The 24,468-nt window shown below is 49.5% G+C and overlaps 3 protein-coding genes across 3 annotated transcripts; 1 reads left to right on the top strand and 2 right to left on the bottom strand.

The window, feature by feature from the left end:
- Nucleotides 1-474: 474 nt before the first annotated feature.
- sidC (nonribosomal siderophore peptide synthase SidC) lies at nucleotides 475-15,991 on the bottom strand (the record flags this gene model as incomplete). The annotated part of the gene is made up of 6 exons (XM_057174159.1): nucleotides 475-630; nucleotides 707-5,442; nucleotides 5,501-7,532; nucleotides 7,596-8,795; nucleotides 8,863-11,654; nucleotides 11,707-15,991. 6 exons carry the CDS (start codon nucleotides 15,989-15,991, stop codon nucleotides 475-477), a joined length of 15,201 nt encoding a protein of 5,066 aa, XP_057034310.1.
- A 1,729-nt stretch (nucleotides 15,992-17,720) lies between these two features.
- On the top strand, nucleotides 17,721-19,269 carry N7457_003112 (uncharacterized protein; the record flags this gene model as incomplete). Its single annotated transcript, XM_057174158.1, has 2 exons — nucleotides 17,721-18,580; nucleotides 18,645-19,269. The coding sequence occupies 2 exons, from the start codon at nucleotides 17,721-17,723 to the stop codon at nucleotides 19,267-19,269; spliced, it is 1,485 nt and encodes a 494-aa protein (XP_057034309.1).
- A 2,536-nt stretch (nucleotides 19,270-21,805) lies between these two features.
- Nucleotides 21,806-24,213, bottom strand: N7457_003111 (ankyrin repeat domain-containing DHHC palmitoyltransferase family protein; the record flags this gene model as incomplete). The annotated part of the gene is made up of 4 exons (XM_057174157.1): nucleotides 21,806-22,476; nucleotides 22,534-22,646; nucleotides 22,713-23,854; nucleotides 23,941-24,213. The coding sequence occupies 4 exons, from the start codon at nucleotides 24,211-24,213 to the stop codon at nucleotides 21,806-21,808; spliced, it is 2,199 nt and encodes a 732-aa protein (XP_057034308.1).
- Between the last annotated feature and the right edge of the window lie 255 nt (nucleotides 24,214-24,468).

Raw genomic sequence — 24,468 nt, 5'->3', positions numbered from 1 at the left:
TGATCTATCAGGCCTATTACCGGAACCGGAAGGTGAGTGAAGGGGGGGGGGGGGGAAGAAAAAGCCCTCGGGGGCGAGTCCGGGCGGAAAATTGCAGTGGGGGATAGGATACTATTTTTACTTGAATGCACCTTCATGCCCTCCTTCATACTCCGTACTGAACACATCAAAGTAATCTCAATCAACTGCAGGGATCTCAGCTCGAACAGGATCTGCCCGTCCCGTCCGTGGGTCCCGCCGTCACTCGGCAAATCACGACAAGTTCGAGAGGAAAGGGAGCAAAACACCGAAAAACAACAAATATACACATCCAGCGCCTCATATGCATGGGAACGGAGCGCTATGATCGACCAAACAGAAAACCAAGAAAACTGAACTAGACATCTAAATAATATCCCCGCAGAAGAATCACCCCGGATACGAAGCACTCCGTTCTCTTCCCCTTCCCTTCCATCCCTAGCATCCCTCAACCTTCTACATCAATTCGAAGCCTGTCACCAATGCAGACATTTCTTGTCGCATCGCGCCGATCACTGTCTCCGCTGTATCTCGGTCGAGCCGGGATTCCGGGGCGAAAAGTCCAAAGTCTAACCCACCATCGCGGATTGCCGCTTCCACGTCGATCGTAGGCTGTTCAGATGTAAGCAATTGCTAGGGAGCAGGGATCACCGGGAGATGCCGATATGATGTGCATTCGTGCTCTTACCTGGAAGATGGGTTGAATCGCTGCCGTTGAAGCGCTTGGATACTCTGGGTGCGGGTTCTTCTCGGCTGGCCCCGGTGGCGTTAAACCATTGCCATTAATCTGGCCTTGGTCCTGCTCGGAAATTGGAGCGGCCCCGCTAAGGCTTTCAAACTCCTCGCGTGGGATCGCCGCGAGAGTAAACTTTGTCTGGTTCCCGTCGGTAGGTATGTCCATTTCTTGCACAGGTAGTCGCAGGAAATTGACGCAGGTGTCAATCCGGACGCCGGTCCACTCTGTAATTTCCATGAGGGAAACACCAGAGTATTCGGGTCGGCTGATTTCATTGATCTCAGTTTGAATCCTGCGCGCAGCGTCAAGGAGGGAGTCGATGGAATCGCTTAGTTTGTCATCCAGTCGTAGTGGCACGATATTGACGGTAGGAATCACAGATTCGGCTAGCCCATCGATGGGATGGGATCGATTGGCAAGATAGAGTCCAACAATTAACCGCCCGTGGGACCCTGCGTGCTCTGCGGTTTCAGCTGCACCGAAGTTCTGCAAATGCACTCGAGCATAGACTGCTAAGAAGATGGTTTGAACGCTAAGACCCTGGCGCTTAGCAATCTTTTCGACGTTGGCCATCTTGAGCATCAGGCCCGGTCGATAGTAACGTTGTACCGGGCTGAAACCATCTGCTCCGTTTACCGCTGTTGAGATTTGGCCCAGATACTTTTGCCAGAATTGCCGCCGGATATCTACGGGCGAATGGACATGCTGAAATGCCACGAGCTGCGAGAGACCAAGTTCGGGATTCGGCTTCGTAATCTCCTCTTGGCAACATTGTGTAACAAGTCTGTCTAGGATATGAGGCAGACTAACGGCGTCATACAATGCATGGTGGATTTGCAGAAGAAGCGCCGTTCCCTGATTTGTCTGACAGGCATGCAGCGCGAGTGGGACTGCCCCAAATTCCTTTGTGAGACTTTTTGAAACTAAATGTCGATCAAACTTGGAATGCCAGATAACAGGAATCTGCACGGTTTCAAACTCAATTTGGATGTAGGGTAAAAGCCGCGAGTCGATCGTGGGCACGAACGCCGTTCGAAGCATCGGAGTTTGGTCTATAACCCGAGCCCATGCCCGATCAAGCATCTCCGGGCTCAATTGTTGTGATGCCACGTAATAAAACTCTGGATAAAACACCTCCGGATTCAAGATGTGCATCGAGAGGAAGTAGGACTGCCCTGCAGTTGTGGGAAACACCTTCTGTACTCGTCTCAAATCCACACGGTGCAACTCTAGTAGTCCCATCACATCGATGCTGTCAAGTGCTTCATGGAGGATACTCAAAATATTTGTGAAGGATAGCTCTGTTTGGTTGTTGTCGACTGCTCTGGCCATGTTCTCAATGGTACCAGCCCGGAGCATGTCACTAACCGCAAGCTTCACAGACTGTTTCTTCAAGAGCGCAGCCACCTTGATGGCGCTGATGCTGTCTAGACCAAGCTCGAAGATCGTGGAGTTCTTGTCAATGGAATTCTCCGGGACTCCAGATGCGATTGAAAGAACACTCCGGATTTTTGACTCGATAGGGGACCACTCCGCTTGATTGAGTGCTTTGGGCACTGCATCGATTTCTTTCACTGGCCCAGAGTCATCTTGGAACGCCGGGCTTCCACAAATCTTCACGCCTTCGTTGGTGAACTGAGCGCTTTGTTCAAATGGGCCGTCAATGATGGACGAAAGGATATCCCCCATCTCCCCTAAGAGCGCAAAAGTATCTTGATTTCCAGCAACGTTTCCCCGACACGCGACCCGGCCAACGAGATCCTCCCCGACACCTTCGACTTCAACGCAAACAGGATACTCAACATCGGCTGTTCCACCGGTAGATCTATAGAGAACTTGTCCAGACCCAACCTTGACATTTTCAACTGGTCTCTTGTGATACATGAAGAGAGTATCAAACAACGAGTGCGACCCTGTATCTGGTCTGGCACGCCGAAGGGGGAAATGTTGGTGTTCCGACATCGCCAGGAGAGCTTCCTGCACATATTTCACCAAATCCGCACGCGTACCATGAAGGATAACCCGCATAGCAACCGTGTTCATGGTTGGAAACATGACATGCTCTGAGCCAGCCACGCTCCGACCAGAAAGGACAAGTCCAAATGCTACATCTAGCTTCTTGACATGCGTGGCGAGAACAAGAGACCAGGAGCTCACAAGAAGCGCTTGGAGCGTTATACTATGGCGTTTACAGAACGTCTCTGCCTTAGACAATGGAACGGATAAGGGTTGTTCTGCTCGATGGACGACCGTCGAGCCATTTGCAGCGTGCTTCATGGGCGGAAATGACACCGGATTGAAGTTGGATAGCATTGCTCGCCAGAACCTGAGAGCTTCATCGCCAGATGATGCGATGATCTGCTCTAGGATGTCATCTGCCGATGGACGAGTACAGTCTGCACCAGCGTAGGACTTGGCGACATCTTCATGGAGCAGGTTGATTGACCAGCCATCATATAGGGCATGTGCGATTGACAAAATGAGATATCGTTTAGCTCCATCCACCGTAATATGAATAGATAGCAAAGGAGAGCTTGCCACCTCACTGCGGGCTTTTGAACACTGGGTCTCTATGACGGATTGCACCGAGACTCCATGAAGATAGACAATCTGAAGATCGATGGGGTCATTCTCGTCATGGATGATCTGGGCATAGGAAACAGGAATCTGCGGATCCCATATTTGAGCAAATGAAGTACGAAGAATGGGGTGGGCTCTAATGACAGCCCTCCACGCCCGCTCCATCTGCTCAATATCCACGTCTGGCCCAAGCTCAAGAATTTCGTGGTTGTAGTAATGCTTGTACCCAGAGGCAGTCATTTCCGCTACCATGGCTTCTTGGATAGGTGTAGCTGGTAGGACTCGAGTCATGCCCGGAGGCAGAAGACCTTCATCCCCGAGGAACTTGGCCAAAGAATTTTCCAGCTGGTTGAGCCGTGACAGTGGCTCTTGAGGGCTATGTTTGTTTCCCATTGAGAGTTGCTCGTTCATTGCCTTCACTGTACGATGGCGCATGATGGAACTCACAGGAAGCTTGATGCCAGCCTTGCTTAACCTAGAGGAGATTTTGATTGCATCAATGCTATCAAGTCCAACTTCAAAGATTGAGGTATGTTCGTTGATTGATTGTGGATCTACTCCCGCAAGGGTTTCGATTACCTCGCGGATTGTGCAAGCCTGCGGGGTCCATTCAAACAGAGAGTCATTGGTATGTTCCAAAGCTTTGAGAGGTTCATGATGGCTGGTCACTTTGCCATTCGTCACAACTTGTGTTTGAGACAAACCATTGGTCTTGGATAATTCTCTGTTCGGGTCTTGTGCAAATTCAGAAAGGACTTGCTCAAACTTGGATAGCATTTGCCGAGCCTGTTCAGAGCATACCGCATGACTCTTTGCAGCGAGCGTAAGTGTCAGGGATCGCCTGCCATTGCGCACAATCTCAAAGGCCAGAGGATACTCATTCTGAGCCTCTGAATCAATTGTATGCCAAAGATTCTTTGTCAAAGATTCATCAGTATCGTCTTCCCTCTGGAAGACGAATAAAGAGTTGAAGAGCCGCTCATCGGGACTCTTCCCGAGCCATTTCACAATGTCTCGTAGGGCAGTATACTGGAAGGGAATCATGGACACGTGGTAGTCATGGCAGCGGCGAGCGACATCAGCCCAAGACTTCAAGCCATTTAGTTGAACGTTGCTGGGGATGGTATTGAACAGAGGACCAATGACATCCCCAATGCCTGGTACATCGATCGTTCTACCCGAAACAATGATACCAAGGGGTGGCACAAACGAGTACTGCTCCTGGAGAGTGAGCAACCAGCAGGCATGGAGAACGGCTTGCTCGGTGACATTGAGAGATCGTCGGAGATGGTCGACCTGCTCTGTCGCATTCAGTTGAGCCTTGTGCAAGATTGGCGCACTGTCTAGTTGGCCGATCTCAGTGAACGCTTGATCGTGACAGCCAGCAAGGTGCTCTTTCCAGAAAGTTTCAGCAGCAGGGTCCTTACAAAGAGGCCCTAAGTGTAATATGTCAAGGAACTTGGGGATTGACTGGGGACTCTTGCTGCGGTTGAGATAGTTTCGCGCAACCGATTCAAGGAGCAGGATCAGGCTGTTTCCATCGTAGAGAGCATGGAACATATTGAGGCACATCACTGATGCCTCAGGGGAAGATATAACTCCGATTTCCCATAGGTTGGACGAAAGGTTATCGAGCCGGATGGTCCACTCATTGTGCCGCTGTTTGCGCAAGTCATCAATATCATTTTTGGTCTTCACTGTATCAAAAAACCATGGAAGCGTATCCTCTTTTAAGATTGCTTGGGCATAGCCGTCTGGAGATGGCAAAAACTTGGCGCGTAGTATTTGGACATCTGCTTGGACCTGGTTCCAAGCTGTGCGCAAGATTTCGGGATTGACTGCAGAGTCCAACTCAAAAGTGAAGGACGAGCAATACAATGGCGTGCTGCTTGATAAGTAGTGGTATATGATACCTTCCTGGAGTGGAGTGCAGGGTGCAATCTTTTCAATGCCACCATCAATGACTCCAATGTGTTCAGCGATAGCGTGGAAATTCTTATGGGCAAAAGCATCGATGTCTTGCTTGGCATTTCGTTGAATGATTTCCAGAGACACAGAAGATGAATTAGACACTTGTAGAGCAGATGCCATCCCGGAGATCGTGGGATCTATGAATTCTTAGTCAAGTAATCTTTAAGCCAGAGCCCCCCAACGTTAACGACTTACACTTCATGATGATTGATGGCTGAGCCTGAGAAAATCCAGCCTCCCGAAGATTTCTCGAGAAAGCGATGACAGAAATGGAGTCTAGACCAAGCTCGAAGATACTAGACCATGATGAGATCTTCTCTGTTGAACCAACAAATCTCGCCAGGACAGAGATGATCTTGTGCTCCTGGGCACTGTTAGCAGACTCGTTAATAGTCTTCGAGCTCAATTTCTGAATGTCCTCCAGAGACAGCTCCTGATATATGTTCTTTAAAGCCTTCATATCAGCCTTGTTGTTGGCAGAGAGTGGGAACCGCGTCATCGGGATGATATGTGTGGGCACCATATACCCTGGCAAATGAGTGCGACAAGCATCTTTGATCTTTGATAGTAGGAAAATATCATTTTCCGAGGAACGGACTTCGACATTGATGGCGCGAGACTTCTTCTCTGTTGTGATAGTCGTGAAAAAAGAAACAAGTTGCTCCTTGGATTGTTTGGGATGTGTGACTACCAAGGTGGCTACTTCGTTCAGTTCGAGCGTAGCTTGCTTGATGACTTCATTAATTTCTCCAATCTCGAGTCGTTGCCCTCGGAGCTTGATTTGATCATCGATGCGACCAACGAACTGGAAACTCCCATCGTGTAGGATCCTGACAAGATCGCCTGTGCGATAGATGCGATCATTGAATTCAGGCAGGTCCTGGAATCGCTCCTTGGTAAGCTCTGGTCGATTCAAATAGCCTTTTCCGACGAGGGGCCCTGATACACAGAGTTCACCGATGCCACCGCGTAGGACTGGTGCTATTGTGCCAGGGCTGAAGACATATGACCCCACATTGTCAAACTGGGGCCCGATGTTCGAGGCTTTGTCGTTGGCAGACATCCGTGGCAGCATGGTGCAGCCAATAGTGACCTCTGTAGGCCCGTAACCATTATAGATAACACCGTGCTTACCCCACGCATCGAGAATCTCTTGTTTCAACGCTTCTCCGCCGGTGATAAAGACTCCCCGACAAAGGGACGGAACCTCGTCTGGATGAACCAATCTTGCCAGACTGGGTGTTAAATCAATATGCGTAATTTGAAGCTTTTGAATTGTGCCAGGCAAGTCTTCAAATAGCAGATCACGGGGGCAAGACGTGACGCAAATTCCAACGCTCCAGCTCCAGTACTGCTCCAAAACACTGACATCGAAATGGAAGGAGGCAAATTGCAACCACCGAGAGTCTTCATCCCAGTGTCCTGAGAATAGCCGTTGAAATGCCAGCATCGCTTGTATGGCATTGCCGTGTGTAATCTCACAGCCCTTCGGTGTTCCGGTTGTGCCGGACGTGTACAGACAATAGCAAGTATCATCTGGCTGGATTGAACGGGCAAGTGAGACATCACTTTTTGACATTTCACCAAGTAGTCCGGGCTCATCAAGAGCTTCGACATCAATGCCAGAAAGATTTTCTAGTTCCTTCTTTTTCGATAAGTTGCAAAGCAGAACCTTGGTATTGGAGTCATCCAACATGAATTGCTTGCGAGAGATGGGTGCACCGGGGTCAATGGCCAAATATGCACACCCGGCTTTCATGATGCCCAAAATCGCCATGGATGCTTCGGGGCACTTGTCAAAGCATATGCCAATGATTCCACCAGGAACAGCCCCTTTGGTCTGCAGGAAATGCGCAAATTGATTACCACGTTCGTTGAACTCTCGATAAGTCCAGACTGTCTTCTGGAGACCACCCGTAGTGTCACCAGAAGCAAACTCGAACGCGATCCTCTCGGGAATCTTCAAGGCATTTTCTTCGACGAATTGGTGCAGCAAGGTCACGGTGGCGGGGATCGATGCCTCTTTGGCGGGAGTAACAGAAAGCAGACCTCCCAAAGTCTTGTGATCGGTGGAAGATGAATTTGGTCGGAGTACAGTATCTTGCAAAATCTTGTCATACTGGCTCAACAGGATCGTTGCTTGCTCCGTGGGGACAAGATCACTCCGGTAGCTCAGCGAAATCTCAAGATCTGTCAAGTGCGGAATCAACTCGATGGAAACAGGGTACTGCACAATGTTAGCCTAAAGCCTATAATGTTGAAAAATATGCCGGCTGCTTATTCTGCTTACATCAATCTTCGTCTGCTCGTCGATAATATCCCATCCATCGCTACTAATAGCATCTGAAGTGAACTTCTGATAAACAAATAGCGTATCGAAGAGGGGCTCGTCGCTGCCCACCCAACGCTGAATATGCGACAATGGTGCAAACTGATTTTTCACCAACAAAGCATTCCGCTTCAAGGTACGGTCCAAAAGTTCCTGGTTAGACCCCTCGATATTTAGAGGAGTGGGCACTGTGATCAAACATGGGAATACTGCATTTTGAGCAGCAGTCGATAGATTCCTACCCGAGAGCACTGTTCCAAAAGTGATATTGGACTCACCCGTGTATGCAGAGAGCAAGCGAGCCCATGCGGCTTGTCCTGCTGCCTGTAATGTCACACCAATCTCTCGACAAGAATCCTCAAGAAACTTCCGAGGCCGTGCGCAACGGATGGAGGTGGTGAGCAGTTCTCGCCTGTGGGACCGAATGGGATGCAAGTCAGGGAACCTTGAGGGCTGCACTTCTGGGGCAAGTTCTTTCCAGAAGTTGTGTGCGGACTCGCTCTGGGTTTTGCTCTCAAGGAGAATCGGTCCAAGTGTTGCGATGACTGGTGCGGGTGTAGCCAAGGTCTTTCCTTCATATGCTGCTTTGACGTCTGCGAATATGGAAGCCAGAGACTGAGCATCATAAATGGCATGCAATGCAGAGAAATGGATAACACTGGTGCTTTTGGCTTCCTCGACTTCAATTCTCCAAGGGGGTTGATGGAGGTTCTTCAAGACATGCTTTGCTTGAACGTTCGAAGTGTCTGCTGGGGAAATCGAGGGCTCCCACCATGGAATTTCGCTGCTTTCATTATAGGTTATCATTGCAAAAGGATGTTGTTGGTCATCCAATTGAGCAAAGCCCGTTCGAAGCATCTCATGCTGAGACATGACGCGAGACCACGCGTTCTTCAACCTCTCCTTGTCCAACGGTACCGAAAATCTGAAGGTCATTCGGTTGAAGTAAACTTCACCATCAGAATGCATGAACATCGCCAACATACCGTTTTGCACTGGCGTACAGGGACGGAGAGCTTGCACTTCTTGTCCAGAAATCTGAAGTCGCGTGCAAACAGATCTTAAATGCTGGTTTTGGAAAAGTGCGAAGTCAAACACATCTTCCTCGCCAATCTTCGCGCTGGAAGTGAGAAGAGAAGCAATTTGATCGATAGAAGCAGCCTAATATAAGTCAATAACCTGAGAACAAACTTGACACCTAAAATCGACTCGCCGGGATATGGAATACCTCAAGAATGTCACCAGATGAGATCTTATACCCCAACCCACGTAGCTTGGCTGAGAGCTGAACAGCATTGATACTATCCAAGCCAAGCTGGAATATTGTCGTCTCGTGGTACACATTATCCACCTCAACATCAGAAAGGTTGCAAATGATATCACGAACAACCTCCTCCTGATGTGACCATGGGCGCTGCTGACGAGATTTCGTCAGGAACCTAACTGGGTTGCTTGCCTTTGATATCTTTGGCTCAAAGACTCGAGGGATCTCTGCACCCAATACTCGCTTGTCGGATGCCTGAGCCGATGGATATTGAGTTGTATGCTCAACGAGGGCCACAAAGTCCCGCACAACATTCTCTGCCACGGCTTGGGGGATATACAGCGCTTGAAAGTGAAGGAATATTTGGACACTGTCGGTAGATTCGTCGGGTACAATCTCACAAATCAAGGGGAATCCCATGTTACCTTCGTCCTGAAGAAGTTCCCAGATATTGCAGTCGAGATCAGTATTTTTGTTTTGGAAGATGAATAGAGTATCGAAAAGGCGAGAGCCGTCGCCAAAAACACGTCGCTGGATGCGTCGGAGACGACTGAGCTGGTGGGGTAAAATGCCGTTATTGCTCTTCTGGGACAAATTCATAATGTCACGGTTTGTTGCGGTTGGTGAGGATTTGATTCGGATTGGGAGTGTGTTGAAACAAGGCCCAACTATCTCACCTACTCCTTCTAGAGGAATAGTTCGACAGCTGAACACATTACCGAAGCAGATATCGGATGAATCGGTATATAGAAAGAGAAGCCTGGCCCATGCAGCGTGCAAGATATTTAGAGGTGTCATAGAGAGATCCTTGCATTGTTGTTTGAAAGATGTAAAGGATCCGTTCAGTGATGTATGAATCTGTAGCGATGCCGACTCATCTGAATTTGCTGTAGAATTGGGAGTGGGCAGGAGGGTCGGTGAAACTCTTGACAAGTACTGGTCCCAATAGTCATCTGACGAATTATTACTGACAGAAGTCATATAATTGATGAAGCTTTGGAATGGTGTGCTTGGAGGTAGTTCTTTGCCTGAAAGAACTAACTGGACCTCATATAACAACTGGGCTATCGCTTCTCCGTCATAGAGTGCATGATGAATGGACAGCAGGAGATGTGTCTTTTGTCTGCTAGAATCGATAATCAAAGTCAACGAATAGGGCAATTGGGCGTTCACAGGAGGAAGACCCTCAAATTGAGACTTGCACTCATTGATGGTATTTTCAAGCTCTGGTGAGGAAGTTTCAACACAAGACCACGGTAAAACCGAGGTCTTCAGCACGACTTGAGCGTATGCAAACTGCTTATGACTAGTATGCGTGAAACACGTTCTCAGGATGTCATGTCTTTGTATCATCATACCCCATGCCGCTCTCATGAGCTCGGGATCAGTCCGTACAAGAAGCAAGAGATGGTTGAAGTAAGCTGAATGACTTGAAGACTCAGCTGCGAGCATGGCTTCCTGCAATGGAGTGCAAGGGTAAATACTTTGAACAGTTGCGTCTGCAGCTTTGAATTCATCTTCTACTTGGTGAATGAAAGTTTCATCGAACATTTTTGCGGGGCCAGGCACCTCGGCCTGTTCGGCGTGTGACCCATTCGTGGCAACAATGACAGCTGCAAGCTGAGAAACAGAGCTATGGCGCAGGATTGTTGACACAGCCAGTCTTCCGCACCCTGAATCTTGCAGCTTTCGCGAGAATGCGATCGCAGAAAGGGAGTCTAGACCCAGTCTATAGAAAGATGTGTGCTTGTGGATGTTGCTTCGGTCGGTACCAGTTACCGTCGATAGCGCGACAGAAATGATCTTTTCAAGCTCGGTGAAAGAATCATCAGTATCATTCGCGTTCATTTTCGGCGAAAATACCGCGAGCTCCTTTGGACTCAATCGTTCCAGCCGCTGTCGGAGCATAGATTGGTCGATTTTGCAAGATACGGTGAGGTCTATCTTATCCACGAGGACAAGAAGCGACGGAAGGCCAGAGGGAGGGAGAATTTTGTTGAGCTCGTTGAGAAGGTCATTCGTAGATTCCTCGATTTGTCCAGAATCTGGTTGTTCTGCCGAGGGAACCCAAAATACCGCGATTTGATGCTCATCCAAGATAATGCTCACGGATTCTTGAACCAGTCTAGAAGACGCAAGAGCACGATCAATCTCATCCATGTCAACAAAACGAGCATACGCTTGCCCAAAATTCCGGTAAAGAATGAGTGTTCCGTCAGGAAGCATCCGGCCAAGCTCGCCTGTTTTATAGATCAGGCCGTGATCAGGATGATCAATGAATTGTCCAGTCGATGAAGACTCTGAGCCGGAGAGACAGCGTCCAACTTGATCCCCGCCAAAGCATAGCTCTCCCACAGCACCTTTTGGAAGAAGACTGAATGAATCTCCCTCTGCTATAATCATCGCAGATGTGTTCTTAAGAGGCCTACCAATGTTTTGAACATGGGTCGATGCTTGGACATTGGGGCAGAGAGTACAAGCATACGTCAAAGCATTGTTGCTGTACGTTTGGTAGAGACCTCTGCCAGCCCAGTTGCAATGGAGCTTATGATTAATTTCTCCACCCTGAGAGAGCAGATATTCCACGCTTGGAACAGTGTGTGGATCAATACGAGACGCCAGCATGGAGGGCAAGTGAAGATGTGTTATGCCCATATCTTGACAAACTTGCTCTATGCGGGTCGTCATGATTACCTCTGTAGCTGAGCACAGTGCCATGCCTCTGTGCCAAGCGAAGAATGCTTCGCATATTGATGCTGTATTTTGTCAGAAATAAAGGAGAAAGATCTAGAGGATGTTCTAACTGACCACCTGTTCGTTGGGGATATGATAAAAGTTTCGCTCCAACCAGCGTTGGGTACATATTCGAAAGAACATTGATGTTGCTCTGTAGATTTTGCCGTGAGATGACAATGTTGTCCGTCGCATCATTATCCTTTACTGTCACCTGAACGTAGGCAACGTCGGATTTTTCGTTGATACAGGGAACATTGAACTCATGATAGACATCCAGCGAGTAGGATAGGTGAATCTGTTGAACCGATTTCAAACAGCCCAGGCGATGATTGTTTTCCGTGATAGAATCGACGATGCAGAATTTGGATTTTGCCGTGTACAGAATATCACGAATGATCCGTGGAGAGGCCTGCGGAAGCAAAAGCAGACCAGCGCCGGCTTTGGCAACCCCGAGCACAGCGACATAAAAGTCAAGAGACATTGTCAAGTCATTGGCAACAAGATCGGCTTTCGTCACTCCAATATGGAGCAAAAGGTGGGCAAGACCATTGGCTCGGGAGTTCAATTGACCATATGTCATGCTTTCCACAATAGGCTCACGGATTTCCGGCTTCCAAAGCATCAATTCAACAGCTGTCCGATCCGGGTCTGTAGAGGCAATCATCTCGACACCAGATGCCAAGTTTGGCAAATCAATTTCCTCGCGAGCTATTGCATCTTGAATAGATAAGGTTGATACCGAAAGATGGGATCGGATCTCCTCAATTGGCAGCGCGACCTTGTCAATCAAGATTGAAGCCACAGAATCAATTTGTTCGAGGAGAATCGTAGCCTGTTCAAATGGCAACACCGACTTCTGATAAGTTGCCCTAGCAAAGATGCTCTCCTCTCTTGGCTCGAACTCTAGCAAAAGCGCGAATTCCAAGAATTCACCGGCACCGATCTCCCGGAACAGGGAGCCCTGATGTTCATCCGACCAAATGCTTTCCTGCCACACGAGGGCCGTATCAAAGAGATTGCGCTCTAAGTCGATGCCAGAAGCCTTCTTGATATCTTGAAGAGGCAAATTGCCATGCTCGAGCGACTTGCGGTTCGTGTTGTGGATGGCTAAGATGAGATCGGTCACATCTCGCATTTTGTCGATGTCCATACGCGTAGGCAAGGTTCTAATACAGGGTCCGAGAACAGTCTCAATGCCTTTCAAGGGCAGAGTGCGCCCTGAAAACACAGTTCCAAAGGTAACATCACTAGTTCCAAGATAGGAGGAAAGGATATAGCAGAAAGCGGCTTGGAAAATGGTTTGCCGACTCACACGGAGGTGCTGGGAGACTTGATTGAGTTTGGATACGGGTAATCCCAGCGTGCGAGTCGCTTTCTCAGTGGCAGGCGAGATATCCATATCTTCATGGAAATTTGGGAAAGTTGCAGGATACAGGCCTTGTAGGTGATCGCGCCAGTAGGCGGAGGACTCTATGGCAGATTTGTCCTGCTTGTGTTCAATGAAATAATTCGTAACAAGATTGTAAGGGATTCTGGAACCGAGCTCTTCCCTAGACAAGATACTCCAGAGATCTTTCAAGATGAGCTGCCAAGACCACCCGTCGTAGAGCCCATGGTGTATATGCACAAGCGCACGGGGATGATACTTCCCTTCCACAATCTGGACTCGGAAAGGGTTCAGGATATCATGACCCTCATTCAAGCTCACGTTGTAGTCAAGCTCCTGTTGAACGGCAATACGCTCTCCAAGTTTATTCCAGGTAAAGCGACCATATAAGTGATCTTTGAGTCCAATTTCCACAAATCCAGAGCGCAGGATCTCGTGGTGGTCCACCAATTGACCAAATGCATGTTTCACCGAAGTTGAAGTAAGTGAAGGCTCAAACTCCAACTCGATCCAATTGCAGTATGCCTTGTTGTCTCGAATAGTTTCCAAAAGCATGGCCTGTTGGATATGGCTACATGGGACGATCTCCGAAACCTGCTCCCTCAGACCCAGTGAGTCTAGCCTTGCTGTGCCTGCATCTGAAACAAGCTGGATAATAGTTTGCAAGGCCGTTTGCGTATCCTCAATTGGGGTCTCTGTTTCAAGGCTGGTCGCAAGCTGCCAGATCGCATCCACTGAGTCAGCTTCCAGCAGATCGGCGACACCTAGGCGAATGCCGGCATCCAAGAGATGGGATGCAAGGCGGATCGCTGCTAACGAGTCAAGGCCTGCTGCTGTCAGGCTCTCTGTCGACAAGACCTGTCGATCTAGCACGCCAGTAACGCATAAAATGATAGATTTTTCTTTCTCGTCTCGGCAAGGCTGGTCGTCAAAGGACTGAGTGAGGCTACGGTGGCGGACAAAATCGGCTTCTAGTTTCTTGCGATCGATCTTCCCCGAGGGAAGCTGAGGAAATTGATCGACGAGTACAAACTCCCCAGGAATCATGAACCGAGGGAGTAGTTGACGACAAATGTCACGGAGGCCGCTGTCCGTCGTTTCTTTGTCGGCAATCAGTACAAATGCAACCAAGTTCCCGTCAATAACTATGGTTACAGCACTGCGAACACCAGAGGCCCTGGTGATAACGTGCTCAATCTCCCCCAGCTCTATCCGCTGGCCACGTAGCTTCACTTGACCACTGGAAATCCGCCCAAAACACTCAATCTCTCCGGTAGGGAGCATGCGGGCTTTGTCTCCCGTGCGATAAAGTCGGCCATACATCGGACTATCGATGAACGCCTTGGCATTTTCTTCAGGTCGATTAATGTATCCGTCTGCCAATTGAGGACCGCCCACCACAAGCTCTCCGATTTGGCCCAGTGAAAGAATTTCAAGGTCTTTGGAGGACGGGTCATCATCAGAGGGAAGTGACATGATGTATGCAGAAACTGTCTTAAATGGTCTGCCAATCATATTCACGGGATTGTTAGCTTGGAAGTGGGTGGCAGCGGTGCAGTGGATTGCTGCTTCGGTAGGCCCGTACATCCCATGGAGAATGCCATCGCGGCCCTCGGATTGGCCGAACTCGTCAACCACATGCCTGGTGAGCATCTCACCGATTGTGAGAAGTACCCGGAGAGATGGAGCTGCAGCTCGAGTGCACAGCAACTCTCCGGCCACCGTTGGGGTCAACTCAGCGGCATCAACTCTCATTGTAGTCATCACATGGGAGATATCAAGTAACATGTGCTCTCTTTCTGAACCGATGAGGGTTGCCCCTCGCATCATCGGGAAAAAGACTTCGAATACGGAAACATCAAAAGTAGGGGATGCAAATTGCAAAAAGCGCTTGAAATGGGGTATCAGATCATCATGAGCAAGAAGTGATTGGGTAGCAGCAAGATGGGACACCCCGACACCTTTGGGGCGGCCCGTAGAACCAGATGTATACATGACATAAGCGAGATCAGTGGGAGTGCTGCCAGTTGAGCATAGATCTGTGCTATGGGTGTTTGTTTGTAGATCATTCACAGTAAGGACAGAGATATGCTCTTTCGGTGATATCCGTGTTGCAAGAGCGTCATTAGTGACTACCACAGATGCAGCCACATCTTGCAAGATAAAGTCGATGCGGTCTGTCGGTGCATCGGCGTTCAAAGGACAGAACGCTGCGCCAGCCTTCAGAATAGCCAACCACGATATGTACAATTCCACGGACTGGGGTAGAAGTACCGGCACTACTTTCTGTACACCATTGGGAGTAGTCGAAGCACAAGCTATTTCACTCGCCAGATTCGAGGAGAGTCGGTCCAAGTCACGATATGACAAACAACGGACATTGCCATCCGCAGCGAGAAACTCAATAGCATGATTTGCATCGTGGAGCCCACGTAATGCAACTTCATGCAAAAGTTGAGGCCCTGGCAGCGTTGAAGGTGAGGGATTTGAAATCGCTAGATCAGGCACCTCGGTGGCACCCAGTGTTACCTGGATGCCTTTCTGAGCAGCCAGTGCTTGCACGATCTGCTTCAGCTGGTTTCCTAGTTGAAATAAGAAAGCTGCGTTCATGCCTCCGGTCGCACACAAAGCTCCTGACTGGGTTATGGGGTCCAGGGCCCACCGTAACGCCGGTGGTTTTCTGTCATCGCTGAACAGCGGATCTCCCAACACCACGGCGGTATGCTTGACTGAGAGATCTGATACAGCGGCCAAGTCCGCTGGTTGGAGCGTTTGAGAAGATAGATCTACCTTGACTGGTGCTCCGTTCAATAAAAAGACCGGGTTGTCATCGGTCGTAAATGCGCGTAGCAAGACTGCCCATGACAAAGGAAATATCTCCGAGGGGAGTTGGACATTCATCTGCCACGGAATGATATGAACAGCATCACCGTCATCGTTGACAGTAGGAAATTGGGTGAATCGATCCATGACTGGTTTAGTTTTTTTTTTTCCCACTGGAGCTCACTCGTTCATCTTCAAGGTATACAACATATAGTTAGGCTCTGCTTATTCGGTCTAATTAGATGCAACGTGAGTGGCTGGTCGGCCCAGAGGATCTTATGCAGGCAAGCGCGCGAAAAAAAAGAGGGTTCCCACACACACAGGGTTTTGAATGGAGGGGTTTTTTGCCGTTTAAAATAAAATAAAAAAAAGCCCAAGGGGATACTTCATGCAGCAGAGACTTTGGGGGGTTTGAATGATGCTCAGCGAGCCAAGCGCGGTAAAGGCAAGTTCCAAAGAGGCAAGCCGGTGATTTCTCAGTTTGTTTCCTTTGAAGTATAGTCCCAGAGTTCACAAGTCGTTTCTACTCTATCAAGAGGGAAGGTGTCCATCGGTATAGACAGGTTAGATCTAAGTGTCGATATTCCCACAGTCCGATCAAGATCATACCATCTTTTCCCGCTGTGACAACGCTGGCCTCGAATCGCTGAAACAACCGTTGGACTGGGAGGTGGAGTTGAAGAATGACCGGCGATGAATGACGTACATCGGTATACGATACAGGAGATAATACGGGCATTACCGCGCTTACCTAGGTATACAGTACCTACATGTATCTACCGGGTAGATAACTCCTTCGGGTCCCATGTATAGATGCATACGTCTGTACGGAGTGCTCCGTACGGAGTCCATGGATGTATATTCCAGGTTCTATCTATTATTTACGTCGATTGAAGATACTGAAGATTGCATTCCCGTCCGATGAGAATAATCTCATTGTCACCTCCCCCACTTTGAGTGCCTAAGCGTTCTCCGACATTACCACTGGCCACTGCTCGGAGCAATTTTCCTAGCTGCAGACCAACCCCACTGTAAACGAGTTCAATGCGTTGCCAAGGTGCACACTGAACGTGCAAATACCTGTTAGGTTCCTACGTGGACTGTCTCCGAGGCCCTCTTTTCTTTTTCCCGACATCGGCCGTAAGATCTGTTTCGGGAGTCTGGAATACACATATGTCGTGAGTATATGCACTCGACATGTACCTACTGATATTATGCTCTCCGGTTGCTCAAACCGGGTGCATGAAGCATGAAACCTTCTTTTTCTTTTTCTTTTGTTCTTTCGTAATTGGTATATTCGTGCAGTTCACGATGTATACCCGCCTATCGACCCTGGGGACTCTGGGAGGTAATGTATCCATTGGAGAACCAAAACAAAAGTAACGAAACCGGGATTTCGACCCTCAGAATGGCGAGATCAAAAGAATTAAAAACGGCAAAGAATAAAAATCAAAATCAACCCCCTCCTCAGTGGAGAAAATAGGGAATTGAGACGGTACCTAGGTGGGAAAAAAAAAAAAGTCCTCACTGATTGATAAAATTTGATCGGAACAGCCCAAAAACGCCAGAACCAGGGAAAATACGACGCCGAAGACTTGGCAAACGCTCAAGCGAGGGCTTCAGACGAGGGTAATGTCGCCGTATCCACTTGGTCAACTTATCTGATCCGCTCAGCTTTCTTTTCTTCGTCTCGATCCGACAGGGAATGAGGTGGGCCGATGTTCCGTGAGCATATAAAGCCGTTTTTATTTCCCTCTTTTGAAAGCTTGGAAGCCTGAAGCTCTCTGATTACCTCTTTCAGATTGTATATAATCCTCTTTTTTTTTTCTTCTTCTTCTTCTCAGCTTTCCAACCTTGCATTGACTCCATTCCCGTCATGGAACCTATTACCCGCAAGGCGGAGCTCTCCTTCCTCAACGATATGGTACCACGTACCCAGCCCCAGTCAGCCCGGTCGCTGCTGCGGTCAACTGGCTCCGACGAGATGCACGATCTGCTCTGTGTTGGATTCGGTCCTGCCTCGCTCGCCATAGGTATTGCTCTGAATGACGCGATGGACCCCGCCCTCGGTAGCCGGAAGAATCCCGACTTCAAGCCCAAAGTCTGCTTCCTGGAGAAGCAGGATCAGTTTGCCTGGCACTCGGGCATGTTGGTCCCGGGCTCGCGCATGCAGATCTCCTTCGTTAAGGATCTTGCCACCCTTCGCGATCCCCGCAGCAGCTTCACTTTCCTCAACTATCTGCACCACAAGAATCGTCTGATCCACTTCACCAACCTGGGCACCTTCTTGCCTGCCCGTATGGAGTTTGAGGACTATATGCGCTGGTGTGCTCAGCGCTTTAACAATGTCGTCAGTTACGGGGAGGAGGTCGTCGAGGTTGTACCCGGTCCCACCAATGCCCGTGGTGTCGTCGACTTCTTCACCGTTGTTTCTCGCAACACTGGCACTGGCGAGATCTCTTCGCGCAACTCGCGCAAGGTCGTCATTGCTCTCGGTGGCAAGGCTAAGATGCCTCCTGGATTCCCTCAGGACCCCCGCATCATGCACTCCTCCAAATACTGCACTCACCTGCCCCAGTTGCTGAACGACGATATGGCTCCTTACAACATTGCTGTCGTCGGCAGTGGCCAGAGTGCCGCTGAGATCTATCACGATTTACACCGCCGTTACCCCAATTCACGCACCACACTCATCCTCCGTGATACCGCATTGCGTCCCAGCGATGACTCTCCCTTGTATGTCCCTCGGTCGGCTCTGAATGATTACAATACTTACTCGATTCTTTTTTTCCTCTTCTAGTGTCAACGAGATCTTCAACCCAGAGCGAGTGGACAAGTTCTACAGCCTCGGCGCAGAGGAGCGTAAGAAGCGCATCGCCACTGAGAAGGCCACCAACTACAGCGTGGTTCGCCTGGAGCTTATCGAGGCCATTTACAACGACATGTACCTGCAGCGGGTAGAGAACCCCGACGAGACACAGTGGCAGCAGCGCATCCTGTCCGAGACCAAGGTCGCACGGATCGAGCACCACAACGCATCGAACCGGATGCGTATCCACGTCAAGTCGGTCAAGAACGAGAGCGAGGCCAAGGAGGTGCTGGACGTGGATGCCCTGATGGTCGCAACTGGTTACCTGCGCGACGCGCACGAAGATCTTCTCGAGAACGTACGCAGCTTGCGGCCCGCCGGCGCCGCGGCCTGGAACCCCAGCCGTGATTACCGTGTTTCTCTCGATGCTGCCAAGGTCAGTGCCCAGGCCGGTATCTGGCTGCAGGGTTGCAACGAGCAGACTCACGGCCTGAGCGATTCTCTGCTCTCGGTGCTTGCCGTGCGGGGCGGCGAGATTGTCAGCTCTGTCTTTGCGGATCAATTGGCTGGTGCTGCTCCCTTGGTGCAGGACACCCCGGTGCGTGCTATGCTGTAAACCACGAATGTTGAAATGTGACATGATTGTCATTCTGTGTTTCGTCTCCGGTTTGCTTTCTTGGGAAGTGGGCCGAGGTTCCTTCCAAAAAAAAAAAAAAAAAGAATATGTGCGGCGAGACAGCTCTTCTCTCCAATGATTCCCCCTCGCTGCCCTCACTATTCTGAGTGAACATTTAGACCCCTGTTTGTTTAGATTGATTTTTTTGTCCCTTATTTTCTTCTGGCTTTTGCGTTAATGATGAACTGTTCCATATTTCTTTGAAACTTACTCCGTACAATTTCTTCCTTACCAATCTTGTATTGGGGGTTTTTTCCCAAAAAAAAAAAAAAGAATTAATAACAATAACAATAAAAACGAACCTACTTTTCAATACGGAGTACGATATCATCGGCCCTACTCATCAGATAGGCGAGATCATCCCCATACCCTCCCAGGCAAGTAAAAAGCACCGAGCAAGTTCCCCAGTGCAGAGTGTCTAGTGGCGTGACACCAGTGGAGTAAATTCGGCGTACACCGCCGATCGGAAGCGTACGGTTAGCAACGCGGGTTTTAATAAAAAAAAGATCAAACAAATAGTCGTGGCCTTGGCAATGCGGGACAACCTGATCAAGAAATACGTGAAATTTGTCCAAGTGGGAAGCAATGTTGATCGGTGTCGATCTCAACCTCGTTAATAGAGTGGTGGAATTGTTGTTTTAACTTAGATGAATCCCTATATGTACCATGTGTACTCCGTATGCCGTACTCCGTGCCTACGTACCATACATGTATATGTACAACATAGGTCACGTAATGAAGGATTGCGATCTCCTCAAATCAGATAATCACCGGTGGGTCCTGCATGGATCAGATAAACTGGAAAATTTTTATCTGATCAGATGAGGACTTGGCATGTTCTTTTTTGGTTTTTTTTTTCTTCGCTTTTTCTTCTTTTCTTTTTGTTTCCTACTTTTCCTATGAATTATTCTTTTTTTATCTGGATTTCTTCAATTTGGTTGGGCTTGACCGTAACTTCTCTTCTGTCGACCTCTGGATTCCGACGGGGCTGTAAGTGTCCATCACCTGCCTAGTCGAGTGCTCCGCTAGCGAGATGGGGCCTTGCATACGAATCTGACTCCGAGTTACATTACCTACCTATATTATTCACTAGCTAATCATACCTTGTCTTTTCTTGTTCTTGCGCATCGCACGAGTCGCACGGTTGTATACGTTGCAGATCGTGAATCTTTTCCCACCGAAAAATAATTAAGCACAGATACTATCGATGGGTTCGGTCTACAATGATCGTAAGAGACCTTTCTCGATACTCCGTCGGACCCATGCATATGCCTCATGTTGGTCTCCATAGGTTGGATAGAGACTAGGCCCATATCCGTGCTCGAGAGCTTAGATCTTCCCCAATTTCCCGGGCTCCGCGGTCACGGTGTTCGGTGTTTAGGATTCGGCGATATCGGATGTCTCGCGCAGAACGGAAAGTACCCACCCCGGAGGTCACTGATTTACCCTAGGTACATGTACCTACGGAGTACGGAGTACATACCGAGGTAGGTTTCAGAACAGCGGCTGGGACATATGTGGAGTCCACTATCATTCAATGCCGTTCCGCGGGCCCTGCTATGTATTGTATATCCTGTACGGAGTAAGGTTGCGTCTTGGATTGGTTTTGGAGCGGTTTCCGGGGGGCACTCTGATATAGAATCATTGCCAACGTATTCAGCCAACAGCGACCTGTGCAGCCAGCCTCGTTGTAGAATCCATAAAAAGGAGAAAAACAGGAAAAAAGGAAAATAGATCTCAAGCATCAGGCCATACTGGCGTTTCGGCCGTGGAAGTTTCCTTCTTTGGACAATATACAGAGTAGATCGTCTCTCGAGGGCTGCAGCCCTGCAGTCTGCACATCCGGCGGAGCGACTGCATAATGCCCGTGGACGTAGATCTCACGTTACAGAAATACTTGGCCAGCTACTGTGTGCTGGCATATGCACCTTGGAAGCTCCCATGCAGGTACTCTCGTAATGTAAAGTGCGGGATACACTCTGGGCGTAGGTATGTACCTAGACATGGTACCAATTGGACGCCCCAACCCGCCGGTTCGAACAGGCTAGGGCGGTCCTTCCAAGGTAAGTATCCTGCCGACAGCACCGAAGATCCGGGACTCGGCCGCGAATGCAGCGAGCTTGTGGGTGTCTCAGCCGCAGAGCCAAGAGAAAACGGTCTGTCTTATCTGATGGGCGAAAATTCATGGAGATAGGGGAGCCTGAGGACCTGGGCCGCATATCCTATTTATCCCCGGAAACATATAAAACAGAGTGAACTACGATTCGGTCATACAGCAGAGTAGTAAAAGAAATCATTAATATCTGGCGTCAACTGTACAGGATTCTTTCTAAATGCAAACATTCGGTCGTACCACGTGCCCCAACAATCCAACACCACGCTGATTTGCATAAAACACAGAGGTATAAGGATATCATGCAAGATCCGGAATTGAAAACAAAAACAAATATGAACAGGCTCGGATTTCGGATCAATCTTAGACCATGCGTTCGGGATCCTCGCCAGCAACGCTGCGGTAGCCAGCTCCCTCGCCAGACCGGCTCCCAGTGTGCATGCGCATCGGGGTTTCGTACATATCATGATAATTAACCACTTCGCCGCCGAGCATTGCCAAGCCAGTTTGGCGCTTGCCAAAGAGCGGAGCCGGGTCGCACCAGAAGTCGCGGCAGTTGGTGATGACGCCGCGGGAGAAGGGGTTGCGAGGGCGAGCCGCTTGGGGTCCGTCGCGAAGGCCGTCCTTGGCTGTCGTCCAGAAGGCATCGATTCCCAGGAGAGATGACCATTGTTGGAGGCAGCCATGCTTCCGTCTAGGTGCCGGAGGGCCACGAAGGGCCGGATTCGGTCCTTGTCCAGAAGCCGAAAGACCAGCAGCCTCCAAGGATGTGGTTCCGGCGGTCATGGCCGATGCAAACGCTTGAGAACTCGGGTAGGACCGGTCGATATGATGACCTCGCATGTTCTCGTAGGTCGTCTGATTACGCGATATCTGAACAAGCTGGACCGCGCATAGCATCGTGACCCAGACCAGCTGAAGGATAGCCCACACATTCAGGACTAGAGTGAAGGGATCCCGAGAGGCATAATCACACAACATTTCGTTGATAACATTACACGTGACGTCGGTAGGTGCGGGTAAAGCGTTAATATCTTCGTCTTGTTAGTCGACTGATCGTAGGGCAATATCTTTCTCCGTGAGGTACTCACAAGCAATACTCAGCTGCACAAACAGAATAATACCAACTTCGAGGGAAACTATATAAAGGACAAAATGGCGGAGATTGTTTGATCCGACACAGTTATCAATCCACGGGCAATGGCTGTTCGAGCATTAGTGATTAGATCAACAGGCGAGGAATTGGAATCCCCCCCCAAAGAACACATACTGGTCATGCTTGGCAACGCAGCGTCCGCAGCGCCGACAGTGCTTGCTTCGGATCGGCTTTCTGGTCAAACAAGGGATGCAGAAGTTTTCTTCGTCAAACTTCCATTGCTCGAACAGCTCCTTGACGATCTCTCTCTGTTGATTCCTGCTGCTCACTTTCGGCACATAGCCTGGGTCCTGGACCATGGCATAAATGTAGAAATAAGCAGTCGAGCAGAAGAAGGTTGCGAAGAAAATGTTCAGAATCGGAGACGAGGAGTAAGTTGCGGGAAGCACCGTGAAAGCATAACGGAAGCCAACCCAGAACAACGAGCCCGCGAAGACACCAGCTAGATACGGTGTTTTATGCAGAACATGATATTCTGAAGGTCCCTTGTTTGCAAGTTGCTGTGCAACATACTGCATCCCGAAGACAGTCACTAACACGAGGGGCACGGAAATGAAAATCGCCAGGTTACTGAGCATCCAGATTCCAACCAAGATGGTTAAGAAAGGCCAGAGGAAGAAGAACTTGGCCATGATGTTCTTGTTGCGCACAAAGCTTGAGAGACCTAGGGGCACCACTTTCTGGGTGCCATCAGCTTCATAGCCACGCTCATTGAGCGAGCGATACCAGATCCGTAGGGTGTTCATTTCCTGCGCTACAGTTGCAGGAGACTTCCCATCGCGTGTTTTCACGAACCGGTCCGCGCCATATTCAAGCAACTTCAGGACACAGGGCATCGAGCCCTTGACTAGCGCCCAATGAAGTGGTGTCAAGCCACCTTCATCCACGGCGTTTGCATTGGCACCCCACCGGAGAAACAAGTCCACACACGCAGGGTATCCCTTATACGCAGCCCACATCAGCCCGGTGTGCCCTTGCTGATCAACGACATCCACAGGGATCTCCTGGTGCAGAAGCAGCAAGACCAGGAAAGCGTTGCCATCGATGGTCGCAAGGTGTAGAATGTTGTATCCTTGGACGTCGGTCAGGAGAGGATCCCCTCCATTCTGAAGCAGAAGGTTCACAATATAATAATGACATCGCTGCGCAGCCCACATGGCTGGTGTTGCCACCGATTCCCCTCCTTTAGCGTTGACGTCGGCTCCGGAATCGATCAAGAATTTGCACATCGCGTATTGATTGTTGATTGCCGCCCACTAGAAAGAAAAGAATGAGGTCAGTAAACGCTATTCCGGGGCTATTTCTTGCGCTGGGGTTGCGCGTGTGGCTTCAATTAACGAACGTGCAACGGCGTAATCCCCTCCTCGTCCCGGTGAGTTGCGGTGAACCTCTTCGCCGTGAATAAGTTCTGCATGGCGCCAATCTCTCCCATCCGAGCCAACTGCATTACATCCTCTCCTAGGGGAATTGAACCCTTAGGAGGATCAGGTCGCAATGTCTTCATCTCCATATCCTTTGGGGGAACGGGTGTGCCGTTACCATTCGAGGCGGAGGTGGAACCGGAGATTTGGCCCGGGCTGGGGCCCCGGGATTCGGGAGAGGTTTTGGCAGACATGCTGTCTACTGTCGAATATGTATGGAATGGGACTCGAGAACCGGTGGGCAGGAGACTCGATTTGATGACTATAGTTTGAGATAGTAAGTTAGAGGAACATCGCGATCCCGTCGCCGGCGCATCCACGAAAGGTCGAAATTCCCAGCTCCAAGGGTGCAAATTGGAGAGGGGTTGGAAGATTGAAGTTGAGGTCGAAGGGGCGGACTGGATTTGCGGAGACGCTAGCGAGACACCGACACGTCTTCTTCTGTAAAC

The sequence above is a fragment of the Penicillium paradoxum genome (genome assembly GCF_028828445.1).
Source record: "Penicillium paradoxum strain IBT 22861 chromosome Unknown utg000003l_segment0_segment0, whole genome shotgun sequence".
Taxonomy (NCBI): domain Eukaryota; kingdom Fungi; phylum Ascomycota; class Eurotiomycetes; order Eurotiales; family Aspergillaceae; genus Penicillium; species Penicillium paradoxum.
Note: the sequence above shows the minus strand (reverse complement) of the source record. Positions and strands in the feature narration are given on the sequence as shown.